This window comes from Pelecanus crispus, chromosome 1, assembly GCF_030463565.1.
Source record: "Pelecanus crispus isolate bPelCri1 chromosome 1, bPelCri1.pri, whole genome shotgun sequence".
Classification (NCBI taxonomy): domain Eukaryota; kingdom Metazoa; phylum Chordata; class Aves; order Pelecaniformes; family Pelecanidae; genus Pelecanus; species Pelecanus crispus.
In genome coordinates this window covers 79,978,600-79,992,650 of record NC_134643.1, presented here as the reverse complement: position 1 = coordinate 79,992,650, position 14,051 = coordinate 79,978,600, and the positions used below count along the sequence as shown (strand labels likewise).

General features: G+C 39.6%; 1 protein-coding gene across 1 annotated transcript in view; it reads right to left on the bottom strand.

Moving 5' to 3' along the window:
* Positions 1-2,179: 2,179 nt before the first annotated feature.
* ARHGAP8 (Rho GTPase activating protein 8) overlaps positions 2,180-14,051 on the bottom strand; it is a 57,062-nt gene continuing 45,190 nt past the window's right edge. The window contains exons 9-12 of the mRNA XM_009485323.2: positions 13,038-13,115; positions 12,250-12,378; positions 9,092-9,195; positions 2,180-2,377 (exon numbers count right to left, since the gene is read on the bottom strand). Of these exons, the coding sequence (XP_009483598.2) occupies positions 2,180-2,377; positions 9,092-9,195; positions 12,250-12,378; positions 13,038-13,115 (509 nt within the window). The remainder of the gene's footprint in view (positions 2,378-9,091; positions 9,196-12,249; positions 12,379-13,037; positions 13,116-14,051) is intronic.

Below are 14,051 nucleotides of genomic sequence, written 5' to 3'. Positions count from 1 at the left end.
CTAAATGCCATTTGATGTTGCCAGATTTTTGGAAGAGAACACAGGGAAATGGAGAACAACCATTTTATAGGACTTATCAGCATTTAATCCCAAAGCACTTTTCTAATGTCAGGTGCTCCTTCTTTTTACAGACAGCAAAACTAAGGCATATGTATGTTGACTAAGGTCAGAGAGTGGCAAAATACTCAGATTTTGTTAATTCCCAGAGGCCAAATTCCTCCCCTGTAAGAACAGGGTGCTGATGCACAGAACCATGCTGCCAAGTCACTGAGCGGTGCTGAGCGTAATTGCATTTGTTTTTCATAATATAACAGGCTATGACGCTGTCACTGATAACTCAGATGTAAAACTGATGAGTTGCAATACAAAACTACGACAGTTTTGTCCTTGGCAATCTCATTTTGCTGAAATGCAACAATCATGAATGCTTGTTAATTATTCTCTTTGTATTATGCAAGATTTTATACTTAAATAGGAGTCATGTGTGATCGTTACTTACAGATATTCAAAAGCCAAAAAGTTGTCTTTAAGACACCTGAGGAACTGGGGAAAACACAGGACTGTGAAGTGAGAAGTTGGTCCTAACACATCTTGTTCTAAAGCCTCTGTATTTTTCAAATTTTAATCATTGCCTAATGCTATAGATGACACCTACTGGGCAAATGAAAGCCTGGTACATCCAGCATTTCACAGCCTTCTGAATACTTGGCTATTTCCCGAAATTGCTGACAAGAATTAATCCTCTTTACCCGCTGCAATAAGATTTTGTTGCACCCTTTACACAGGTAGGCAATTTGTAACTGCTAAGAGGAAGGCCAGAAGTACAAACTCTCAACTTGCTAGAACCTACAGGATAAAAAGTGGCTCTGTGTTTGCAGAGGAGGGGATGCCTAAATTGTCCTCCTGAGACTATTACTTTTATCGAAGTCTAAATAGTCCCTCTGTTTTGTAAGCTTCGTACAGAAGCAAGAAGACTGGAGTGCTAGCGAAAATACTGCTTACCTTTTTTTTAGCACTGGTTAATGTTTTGCTTTGCAGGCAACTATAATAATAACTTCATTACACCACCCCATTACCAATCTGTGTTAAACAATGCAATAGCAGTGTGTTAGAGTTCATCAAATACAAACGATATTAATGGCATAGTTAGAAAGAAAACGCTGAAAACTCTCCCTTTATGTTGGCTAATTATTCACATCGGGACTAATAATAGACTTTCAATGAATAAAAATTATATTAGGTATATTATCCAAGTTGTTGCTCTTACTGCTTTCTAGAGAAACTGATTTGAAGAGCAAATTTCTGTCAACTCAAACTGCAAAAGCATGCAATCCAAACATCAGGGGTACTCGGAGTTAGTCTATATTCTGTATTATACACTCATTTATATAACTCCACTGATGAAAATTCCGAGTATTTAGAGAAAAAAAACATAAGATTGTTGCTCCCCATTTGAACTTATAACAAGAAAAAACCCTTCCATGCACTTTGCATGTGCAGCTACAGTGATTAACTGCATACATTAGATATTTGCAAGCATAATTAGTTAGCTGTCTGCACAACTCAAATTACCCAGGAAACACTTTATTCTCCATGGTAATTGCAAACCTGATGTGCCACAACTGCCCACACCTTTTTGTGTAAAACAAGACACTTAAATATATGGAAAAATAGTTTAGAAATTTTAATATCTTGAGAACGATTCAATCTTTTATTAACTTAATAGGGAAATTTCTAACAGACTTGTATTCAAATAAAAAAAGTAAAAAAAGAAGAAACCTGTACATTCAGGAGTGTTCCAGAACTTAGTTCTGCATGGGGCCCAGAAAATAATGCCACATAGTAAGGTTTCCAGATCCCCAAAGAAATGACAGACTGGCATGTAGTGTCATGATTTTTTTTAACATACCATTTTTTGTCAGCTGCTCAAGTTAAAGAAGGGGATTCACTTTGACCTCTTGGTCTTTGAATGTTCATGTACACATTCTCCCCCATGTGATGAGAATATGCGGGGCAGTGTGCTTCTCCCAACATCTTTGGTATTTGGAAAGCTATCAAAATTTACTCTGTATTGAAAGTTTTCTTCGCAGGAGAGAGCCCTGAATATAAAGTTTGCACCAGTTGAGGCACGGAGACCTTTCCCTCAGGCAGCCATACTCCATTTTCCTCTCTAGGAGCATTAAGGTAAGATCTCACCAGGCACTGTTCGGGAGTTGAATATAGTCATGTAGAAATCTATCAGTAGTTCAGTGAAGAGATTCAGAGGTACCAGAGCACTCAGGGAGGCTGTTCCTTTTGACGGCCAGATCAAATTCAAGCCAAAGACACAGGCCAGGCTGGATGCTGTCATTCTGTTATATATGCTCTCCTGTGAAACCTGGAAAAATACAAACGTGAACAGAATAAAAATGCAGACATGTGCCCCAGAGAGTGAGAGACAAGACACCATCCTGTATTCAGGATGAATCAATGACGGGAGTAGACCCTGGCCACAGGTACATCACTGGCTTCTTAACAGGCTCAGGGCTGACTATGCAGCCTAGAGCTATGGGGCCACTGGAGTCTGTGTCCCTCAAGTACAAGATAAGACGTCAGTAAGTCAAGCAAAAAGGCTGAACTGTTTCCTTATGCTAGGAAAATTAATTGTTTTCAATCCTTCTATATGGAATCTATTGTCATCTCTGCTGGGGGGCAAGGAAGGACAGCATAACAAACAGCTATCCCATCTGCTTCAGTACTTAAGTCCTCTATAGAATAAACCTCAAGGACTTCTCAGGTTGTTTGCAACAGTTTAGAAGGATTTTTTTTTCTCCCACTGATGCATGACTTCACTTCCAAGTACCTCCACATCCACCCAATTCCTCTGAAGCAATGGAGGTGAAAATGGGCTGTAGGTAAAATACACAGCACTGAAATCTGTTCTGTACCTGGATGATGTGTCCTACTTCTATCTGTGGATGTGAGCCCAGAACTGGGTAGCAGGAGTATTTTTTTTCTCTGTGTGAGTTTGGCAGGGAACTTGTGTGTATTTTGCTCTCCCGCATTGCATGGCTGGTATCTAAAGCCCAATATGGTCTGACAAGTTCTCTGTTATTGTAAAGAAGCAGCAAGGTTCTGAAGGTGCTCTTGATTCCTCCTCACCTAGGTAATTCGGCCAGTTCTTCTCAGGCTGATGGTTGCAGTTGTTGATCAGTAATATGTGATGAGAAGACCATGCAGTCACAAACTGCGATGTACAGCTTACTCTGAAGCTGTCATCTCAGAACAAGGAATTATTTATTGGGCAAAATCTCCCATGTATTCTTCCTGCTACGATTTCAAGTGGAACAGGAAAGCAAAAATTCTATTTCTGTGTCTCTCCATTTCTGCCTTGCCATAAAGCCTCCTGAAAAGGCAGCTCTGTAGTACTATGAAAAGCCTGAGGATGAGGGCACTAGAGGAAAATCCAAGAAACATTATGATCATGTGAACACTTCTTAGCATGTGCATAAACTCTGGTTGCCCTCTGCCCAGTGACACAGATTTCATTCCCCTCTATAGCCTACAGCACAGTCCCACCCTCCTTCGTGTTTTACCTAGCAAGGAGCCTATTTGCTCAGCCGTGAGGGGATATAATGCCCTTTAGACACATGTGCAGGATGCAAGTCTTTTCCTTGGGGCACATGAAGAAGCACTCATGTGCCCAAAAGCATAACATTTTCTTCCTAACCACATTAATTTTTCCAATAATAGGTACTATTTTTCCCTCAAATCTTTGCTTCATTCTCCTGCGACATCAAAGCTACCGTGATGCTACTTCTGCTACAAATATTAAAGGCTTCAATTGTTTTTAAGGTCATGAAGCGGGGCTGGATAAAGGAAGGAGGTATTAATAAGGAGATACTGGTGCCATAACCACCTTTTCAAAGGATTGACTTCACAACTTGAGAATAAAAAGTCATCAGATTAAACAGCAATGCCTGCTTCATGACCTTATGCAAACCCCACATCATTCTCTCTAGAGTATGAGCCACGTACAGTCTGCTGACCTTCATATACTGCTCTCAATGCACTATTTAACTATACAGAAAAACCAACAAGCCCATCTTGTTCATTTAATCTGCTTCAGATGAGATCAGCTCAAATAAGAGTTCATTACACTACAGCAATGTAGCAAAAGCTAAACTACTACCAAAATAACTGATGAGGGAAAACAATTAGGACTACGTTAACAGGAGTACCCTGTTAACAAGGAGACACAGACCTAGGTATTACCCTGAAGGTGGCTGGACAATGAAGCTGGCATTTGGTTACTGCTAAACTTAACAAGGTTAGGGACTGTGTTCTGGCCCTTGGGTCAAGTGGCTCACACTGGCTGCATCCACACTATGTAATGGTGTGCTGTGAAACCCCCGTGGATCAAGGACAAATTATTTTTTGGTGTTTCTTTCAGTTGAAAGTCTCTAAAATAATGTGAGAGCTACGGCCCATCACATTGTGTTTTCTATAGCACAAACCCAAAGATATGTGCTGTACATCCTAAGGCAGGTACCTTAAGTATATACAGGGCAGGTACTCTGTGATGGCAGAGAAGTATGTGGTATAATATTGGAGGACAGTGGAGGGTGGAAGGAGCCAAACCTGGTTGCAGCTCTCTTCCCCTGTTTTTTGGGAGTGTTCCCCAAACTGACACGCTCCATCCCGCAGTTAAGTACAGGTGCTGTCTTCAGGAGCGAGTTGGAACACACCCACCTTAACCTAGCTGCTGCCTTTGAAGGCCAATGTTTCAGCCCAAAGCAACACCACTGCAACTTGCTGGTAGAGCTAGATTTGTTTTTTTCTCTTTAGGACAACTATTTCAAAGAATGTTTCTAACTCCAAGATGAAACCATCTCTTCCCACCTGCCACCACTCCCCTGAGAGAGAAAATCCTTAAGATAAAATGAGTGATGATGTTATCTGAGGCAGAGTTACACTAAGCCTTATCTGTGAGTCATCAATCAGGCTGACGCTTAGGAAATCAAGGGAGACATGGCATGTTGCTTCACTCCAAAATGCACAGCAATCCTTTCCTCAGCAGATCCAAGAAGTGGTGCGCAACTGAATCCAACTCTCTCCCCAGGAGAATCTTTGTCAGCTCATCAAGAGCTGCAAGGAAGCCTTGTGACACCAGTGGTAATGGCTTTATCCCTCCCTGAGGGGATCAGGCTTCACACTATCTCAACCCCCTCACTACTCCAATGCCAGATTTCTTTCTTGACCAACACAAACACATCCACTTCATCTACAACATGATCATGAGCAGCTGATGTTTTCTTCCAACACTAGACCATGTAAGGGCAGCATGCAGTCAGCTAACTCCTCCATGGGCTACACCGTCTAAATAACTGCACCCCAAAGCTATGTTCTATCTAAGAAACACAAATGACATCTTTAGAGTTTGGACTAACCCCCTTGACTCCTTCTTTGATTCCCTCACAAAGTTAGTAAACGTCATCTCTGTTTCAAGTAAAAGTACACTTGCTCTGTCAGTGTGACAAGCTAATAAAAACCAATTCTCCAAGGACCTAGATCGTATCTTTGAAGGAATCATCTGAACACCACAGAAAAGTATTACAACAAAGAACTACACAGCTCCAGTTTGTTGCATTTTTTCCCCCTTTCATTGGAACATGTATAGAAAAATCATTAAGTAATGACAGCCTATATTGAAAGGAAGTCCTCTAGAAAGATAAAACTTGTACATTGCAAAACTCATCATTGGGAATAAACACTGAAGATTTAGTGCCACATCAACAAATGCAAAACATACATCTTCACTTCCCAGAACAAATACCCAGCTCCCCCCAACAAAATTGTGATGATTTTTGGATTCCACATACTTGCATCCCAGCACCCTCATGGATACTGCAGGAGTGAAACCAGACAGGCACTACACTACTTAATGAACTTAAACAGTGAAATACAGAGTAGAAACCGCCAGTTACCATCACGTTTTAAAAATACAAGGACATCACCATCTCTTTGGCTTCTCAGTTGCAATGCTGAAAGGAACTCCACAAAACATTTTCAAAAGAAAACTACTAGATATTAAAGCACCCCCACAAAACGACTGGAAATATAAGTTTCTATCCCCCACCCTCAGCTACCTTGCAGATGTGCCAACTGCTTGTATCTGCTCCATGAGGCTGAATCATCTAATCCTTCCCAACATGCCCCGTCATCTCCAGCCACCCCCAAGCTTTGCTGGTGCTAATTACACTTTTCAGTTGGACAAGCGATTGAGACAAACATTAATTCAGAACCATTTTTTTCCAGCTTGTACTTGGATTTAACTTCGCTACTTCAGTTACAGATCTGAAACCTTGTCCATTTCCTCTAGTTGGTCCAAGTTTGATGTTTTGAATTTGGCAGGTTTTTGCAGTGGTTCTTTCAGCCAAGTCAGCCACTCTTCCCCTGCATCAGGCATGAATGCAGGGACAGAAATAAGCAGCAGCAGAGAGGGAAAGTGTGTAAGCGTAGAGAGGCGGCTGTATCAGCTGGTACTAAAACCAAAGACATGATTATAAAACCACAATCTAGATGATATTATAGCCTCTACAAACTTTCCTCATTGTTTAGCCTTAGACTGTCATGGAAAACTACAATTACAGTTTTTTACTAAATGGTTTCTGGCTTCAGAACTGGGTAACTGTAGCCCTCAGCGTGCTTTGCCAAGTAATTTGCAAGAAGACTTCTTTGAGCCCTTTAAATTTGTATGTGCATTCATAAATCCACTTCACTGCATGTGCAACACAGGTCTTGTGGAACACAAACACTTGTCTGTGCATACTCATCTCTTGTGAGATCAGCTGAGCAAGCACAGACATTTTTTAGAGATATAATTCAGGGACTGACTTGTGAAAACCACTCTGTTTTCCCTCTTGCTCCTGGTTGCCAATGCTGCCTAAGGACCTCAGTCCACTGCAACTCCAAGGGGACCCTGCAAATCCCACTCTCATGGCCAGATGCACTGCAAGGTGGAGATGGACAGCTTATACCTTTCACAGCACGCTGGGCTCATTACTGGCAAAATCACTCCTAATCTAAGGTTAAAGAATTTGGACCTATTTTTGAAATTCAAGTCTTTTACTTCTGTAGGAGTTGCACTGTCTTGCACCCTTGGACTAGAAGGAGCTGTTTCATTAAGTAAGGGGGGTGAGACTGCAGAGAAAATAGGTTTTTCTTTCCCTTCTTCCACAAGCCTGTATCAAACCTGGAGTGTTCAAAACCTGTATCTAGTGATTACAATTCATCCCACTTCATGCAATTACCACAAGTACCTCTTGCACTACTCAAGGCTGAGCTCATGGAAGAATTAAATTGCCTCTTACATGTAAGAAGGTTGATGCTTGCAGGTAAAAACTAGGATTATTGGTAAAGTGCTCTGTTAAAGTTTGAATTGTGGCAGCTTGTGCAGCACACCGATCTGCAATGAATAGAAATGTCTAGCTCCTAGATTGTTTCACGTTCCCTTGACCTTTCCAAATGCAAATATTCCCTGAAACATTAAGGATGAGAAGCCATGGATCAGCAAAAATTGCAGATCTGAGCACTAGTATCAACTTGATGCCGTGCTTTACATAACAAGACCTACTCAAAAATAATGCTATGTTCTGTTGCCCAATTACAGAAAACACTATGTAGTACTTTTGCACACCTCATTAACACCTCAAGTGCTCAGCTCTTAAGAAGTGCGTTGAGATGGTGCATCTATTATTGGAACAAAGTCACTTACACGATTCATAACACTGAGAGATATCAGTTGCTAAAATAATAGCGAATGACATGAGGATTTCCTTAATAGCATTAGAGTTCAGCTAAGCAACAGTAAACGAACATGTGGGTATTACACGGACCCTGCAAGTGCTGTCTGAGTGAGGGTCATACCAATGTGTTTCCTTTAATCTTGCTTTTCTGGAGTGTTTTGATAGAAAAAAGGATTAAATGTACTCGTTTCTGAAATACACTACTGGCTGGAATATGGCAAACATGATTGTAGCCCAAGAAGTTACTGAGGGCTAATTCCTCCACTGGTGCAAATCAGCATCATTCCACATACATGATTGCTTTGGAGGGCTCTTAGGACTTCTCAAGGCTAGATCACTTTAATTAGGTGTCAACTACACCATGATCCTCCATTTTAGGCAACTGGGTTTGAAAAATGCAATCTGGAAAAGGCAAAGCATTGTGTAAGGCAGAACGAAGTGACATTTACACTACTATTACTGTCTTTTTCTTGCACATAAGCTGGCAACCAAAGGATGTCACTAAGCTAACTGTAGAACTATTTGTAATGGATGTTCCCCACACCCTCACACTTGTGGGATTTCCAAAAATGGGTTAAAAGAAATCAGCAAATCAAGAAGTAGGACAAAAGACACATGATTTCCTTTATCCCAAAGCATACAAAAAATCCTTACAAAATGGCATGGTTGAAGGTTTTCATTTAATACTGTAGTAAATTATAGGATGAAAGGCTATTTTAAACAGGAAAATGTTATTTGTAAGACTTAATATAAAATACTTTGCTGATTGTTGTTCTGAAGCTCATTAATATTTCTAGCATTTTCTAAAATGACACTAATTTATTTGGTGTTTTAGATGCTCAAGATTTATACTTTGAAGAAAAAAGGTGATTTCACCTAGTTTTTCTCTGGCACTGAGAATTACACAACCACTACTTTAAGGCTTTTTTTCACTCCAAAATAGGAACAAACCAAAAACTAAATCAATAAAAACATAGAGTTGTGAATGTGGAGTCAGGGGGACAGGACTTTTAAATATTCCAGTACAGGCACAGTTCCATTTAAATTTATACAGTAGTTTCCGTTACATCTAAAGAATTTCATGGTGAAGGAGTGGCCAGGCCATTGTTTAGCATTGACTTTTATTAGAACTGGAGGGTTCTGCATCCTGAGTTCACTCTGTTGGGAAGTACTGCACCACCACCTCACCATACTTTTAAAATTCCTCAGTTTTATTTTCTGTGGAGATTTTCAGTGTTGAATTAACAAGAACAGATTTAGAAAGAAAAGACTGGCACTACTTTGGAAATTTTGCCTATACTCACCATATGGAGAAAGCATATCAGATATTTCAGAACAACGTAATTGTGTTCAGGAAGTCCTTGAATGATTTGCTTACATCTGGTGACTCGTAAACTGCTCTCCACACCTGCAATATCAAAGTCAGTCTTAACTCCAAAACATCAAATATTACCAAGAAATAATACCTTATTTATATCTGCTGGAATTACTTTAGATATCCATCTGTAAAACTGACCACTAAATTCAGCTCTACTAACCTCCATGACCACAGTAACAGTTAGGGTTATCCCTTTGAATGACCCAATCATATTTTGTATCATGATATATCTGGCTAAGACTAACTTCCAGTGTATTTTGTCAACTCAGTGAAAGAGCCAAAATAATTTCTTTGCTAGAGAGGACTTTCAAAGGTCTTGATTTGAATCCCATTATCTCTCCATGCACTGAATCCAGACGTCTACTTTTTATGCTCTGATTTTATTCTTGCTGAGACATAGTCCTGCCCAACATGCTCTTTTGGCACTCCACTAACTTTGAAAACACTTTTGTGATTCTGCAGGAAACTATTCTGTCTTGGCAAAAATTTATGAGATGGCCACTTGGGTGGGTAAGAATTTTCTAGAGAAGAACCTAAGCAGGTTTATTAACTCATTTCTACAGACGGGCAAAACCAGAACTGGACTCCAAACTCCTGGCATCATCTAGACAGTCTGGGTGAGAATTACATTAACACTGGATAATATTTCAAATATTGTTCCAAGTGACTTTTTTTTTTTCCCCTGGAATATTGTAATTATTTTAGTACTGGAAGTTTAACACCAATCTGGAGAAAGGTCTGACGATTACAATCATGCCTGACCTAACCAGCTCATTTGTGATGATGTTTTTTCTGTATTTGTTGTATTTCTCTCTCCCTCTCCCTGACACAGCTAGAGGTGCACACAAGTATGTGTGCATGCACAGAACTCCAGCATGTTAAATGTTCCCTTAAGCTCTCGATTAAAACCATGAAGCTATACTGTGGCGCGCAGTGTTGACATTTTTCCTATTGCAAAGCCACCAGTTCCTGCAAGATGCAATAATCTGAACCCCAAGAATTTTTTTGTCAGCCTTCTGCAGAGTAAATAATGCAGGAAGTGTAGCAATACTGGGTAAAGGAACTCTTGTTAGCAGTTTTCATGACCAAAGAAGAAGTTCTTTGACAATTACAAATGTCACGGTTTTATTAATTCTTTAAGTCAGTCACTCGGCTAATTTATTTCACAGCTCCCACCAATAACTCTTTAAAAAAATGTTTCAGATGAGACACTAAAGAGAAAATTTTCACTATTATTTCAAAGTACTGCAAAGCAGAGATACTGTATTTCTGGGTTTGCAGGTTAAGAGACGTAATAGATACATCACACATTGCTCTGGTGTCTTCCAGAAGGCAGAATGAGAATTTTCAAATCATCTCAAGACAGCTGTCTCTGATCACACCTCTTCAAAGCTCCCTTCTGCACTGTATTCACAGAGAATACGCCTTTGCTGCAGTCCAGCTTGGCTCTCAAGCTTAAGATCTTTTAACATCAGGCTATCACCACAGCACCAAGAAAAGATAGTGGACATCACACTGCATAACAAGAAAGCCTAAGGAGAAATTCTCTCAAACTCCACTTTTCAACATATTTTGTCAACATTTAAAATGCCAGTAAACAAAAATAACATGGAATGAATGTTTCACAGGCGCTTTGCCAAGCAAAACCTCCCAGTGTTCCTAGGACAACGCATTGCTCTCAGATTCTTTTCAGACTTGTTCTCATTTTCCACTTAGCTCTATCACAAGAAATATCACGTCCAGAAAGTCAGCACAAGATTAATTCAGTAAAAATTAGCATTTATACATGTTTTTACCAAATTTCCCCTATTCTTTCCAATTCTGACTATCCTTAGTCCCTCCATTTCTACCACTTCCCTGTGAATAGACCTGTTTTTCTCAATGCCCTGCAATATTTATTGTGTGAACAGATTAATCCTTGATTTGGAAGGTGGTGATCTACAGACCTGCAAATACCAAAACAGTACAGAACTTCAGAGGATTCTGAACGTGACCTGATTAAGTTTTTAATGGAAATACACAAATTATATGAAACAGATGCTAGTGATGGGCACAGTATAAGAATTTTACCTAGAATACAGTATATCTAGGCACAGTAAACTTGCTGTACTTCTACACATTACAAGCATGTAACAACTGAGATTTATCCCCAGTCTGAATTATTTTAGTGCCCTACCCCAACAGCAACAGTCATTATAGTGATGATAACCTACACTTTGCAACAGCACCAGCCCATGGTTACCAGAGGTATGCTAACAGACTCTGTTGGAAGCCATACTCCATTTAGATCTAATTTCCTCAAAAAGCAGGTTTTGGAAAAATGGGTGCTTGTGACTTGTGACTGGAAGCCCTATGGGTTCCCTGCTAGCTTGACTACAGCCTGGATGGCAAAATATCAGTCTCTACAAGTACTAGGTACTAACTCCCAGACAGTCTGGGATCTCAGATATTCAAGCCTCATGTATTCGGGGGTTGCCTTGCCTGCATTATAAACTGCTAGTCCCTGACAAAGGCCGTATAATTAAAGTTTTATAATTCATAGTTTCATGTGGTGCCAGATTTTTAGATAATCAATGTCTTCTCATGGCTTTAGATCCTTTCTTCCACAATATGTTATCCCATGGGAATAGTTGCAATAAAAACAATCCCCTCCCCAGAAAAGAAGGTAAAAAAAAGGAAAGAAGCATACAAATGACCAACTAAATTTTGTCTCCAAAATTCTGCCAATCCTCCTGCTAAAACTAAAGCTGCTTTGACATAACTTGTATCACTGAGACTGACTCAGTGCTGTGCCATGACATAAAAATGGAGCCCTGACAGTGAGGTCGGATTCAATTCTTAATATCATGATGTATGATATATAGATAAACCAGTAAACCTTGTAAAAAGCAGAGAGGGTCTTAGTAACCCCGACCACCTTGCTCTGATACAGATTATGAGGTTGCCCATCTGTGGCTGCAGTGAAGCACTAATAACATTATTTATCTGCAACTGTGTCATGGTTAGCAAACAGCAGCGATTATGAATTAGCCAGGACCAGTTCAACTTGCTGTATAAATTTTTCTAAAAATTATTTATACTCACTGGTGATTCCAAGGATATGATCATAACACTCAAATGTTAGTAATGGCTGAGGGAGTTCCCTAAGGAAAGTCTTTAGGATAACAGCAGGAATATGGATATCATGATAATCATCAAAATTCACAGATTTGCCTAAAAGGAGAGAAAGGAAAAAAAAGGTGTTCAATCATGTGTTTTACTTTTTCTTTAAACTACTGCTTAAAAAACATTTCACACTACATTTTGAACAGAAAACATCTTGGCTTTCTGCTGTTGGTAACTCCTGGCATTTTATTTTTGTATTTTTCATAGTTTTATTAATCTTGCTATGAAAGATACTCCCCATAAAGGCATTTCATAAAATGACTTCACAGGTAAGTCAGTGACTTTCAGAATTACTTCACTACATTTCATAAATTATTAGGTAAAATTATATTTCTTTGACATAACCATGGAAAAACACCAGAGGCAAAATGACACAGAGACATTGTACTTTGTAACTACAGTAAAGCACGTACAGGAAATACCAATGTTTATGAAAATATAGGCCATTTTTGACTCAATCCTTATCATTCATCAGCTGCTACAGATTTTGTAAGCTCTGGTCTGACATCAACTGACGACTTGCTATTCAGCAAGCGTGAAGTGCCTGTTGCTATCTTTCAGGTTTCTGCACCAGTGCTCTTATTTTATGTTACAAATGGTTTTATGATTAACTAATTACAAGAAAGCTACCATTTCTGCTTCACCAGCAAAACCAAGATCAACAAAGCCCTCACACTATTACTGGCAATGGTATGATGACAGCTTACCCTGATTGTAGAGTTTCTGAACATCTTTGATAGTCTGGATGCTGGCTGACCTTCTGAAGAGGCCCTCTACTTGTAGTCCTGAAAAAACAATTAATACAGGTCTCATCTGTAGAAGCTGTCACTCTTGTTTTTCTCTATAGGTTCAGTTGAAAACAGAACAGAGGGAGAAGGTTTGGGAACAAAGCCACTTGATGCACTCATTTTTTGGAAATAAAGCCCTTGATAATAGAATGTAGGATCAAATCATATTTCAGCATTGCCTACAGCACTTTCCTTAACGTGTCTCATAGAAATACTACCACCTTTTCATAAGTGTTTTAGAGTGTCTTGCCAACTACAATTTTTCTTTAAAAGTAGCTTTCAATTGCACCTAATGACACAGAAGCAGGAGACAGATTTACCAGGCTGCTTATGTACCCACTCTCACTGAGTGTATCTGCAAACTGAGCTCCAAACCACACCTGTAAATCTATTGAAGTAAATCTTCATAGACATGTTTCAGAGACTTTTGCAAAGAACCCCAACCTCTACTTGAAAGTGCTCCACTGACTAGATTTAGAGGCTTAGCTGGAGTTTAGCTGAATACAGCTCCTAGTTACTTTCTAAGCATTTATGCCCTTGCCTGTTAAATTCCAGGTTGAATATTAAAACTTTAGCCCATGCACTCAGTTCTGGAAGGAGTATGACATCCCAAACTACAATATCTAAGACAGACATGTGTGGTTACTAAAGAAACCAAATGGACAATAATTATGATCTATTTGACCGCTTGCTTTAATCCTGACCAGGTCATGTTTCAGTTGAATAAAGTTACGGCAAATGGCATCACTGTAGTAAAACTGTTCCATTAGATTTATAGCGCAACCTGTCTAAAGACATGGGTTTGGAAGTGGCAGCTGTGAACAGCTAGCTTGTTGAGGCATTGCCCTCAGCAAACAAGAAATACAATAATTTCCAGAGAATTTGTAGAATATTACGCTGGCTGTCAGTGGACCAGAGGTTTTCTGTAGGAAC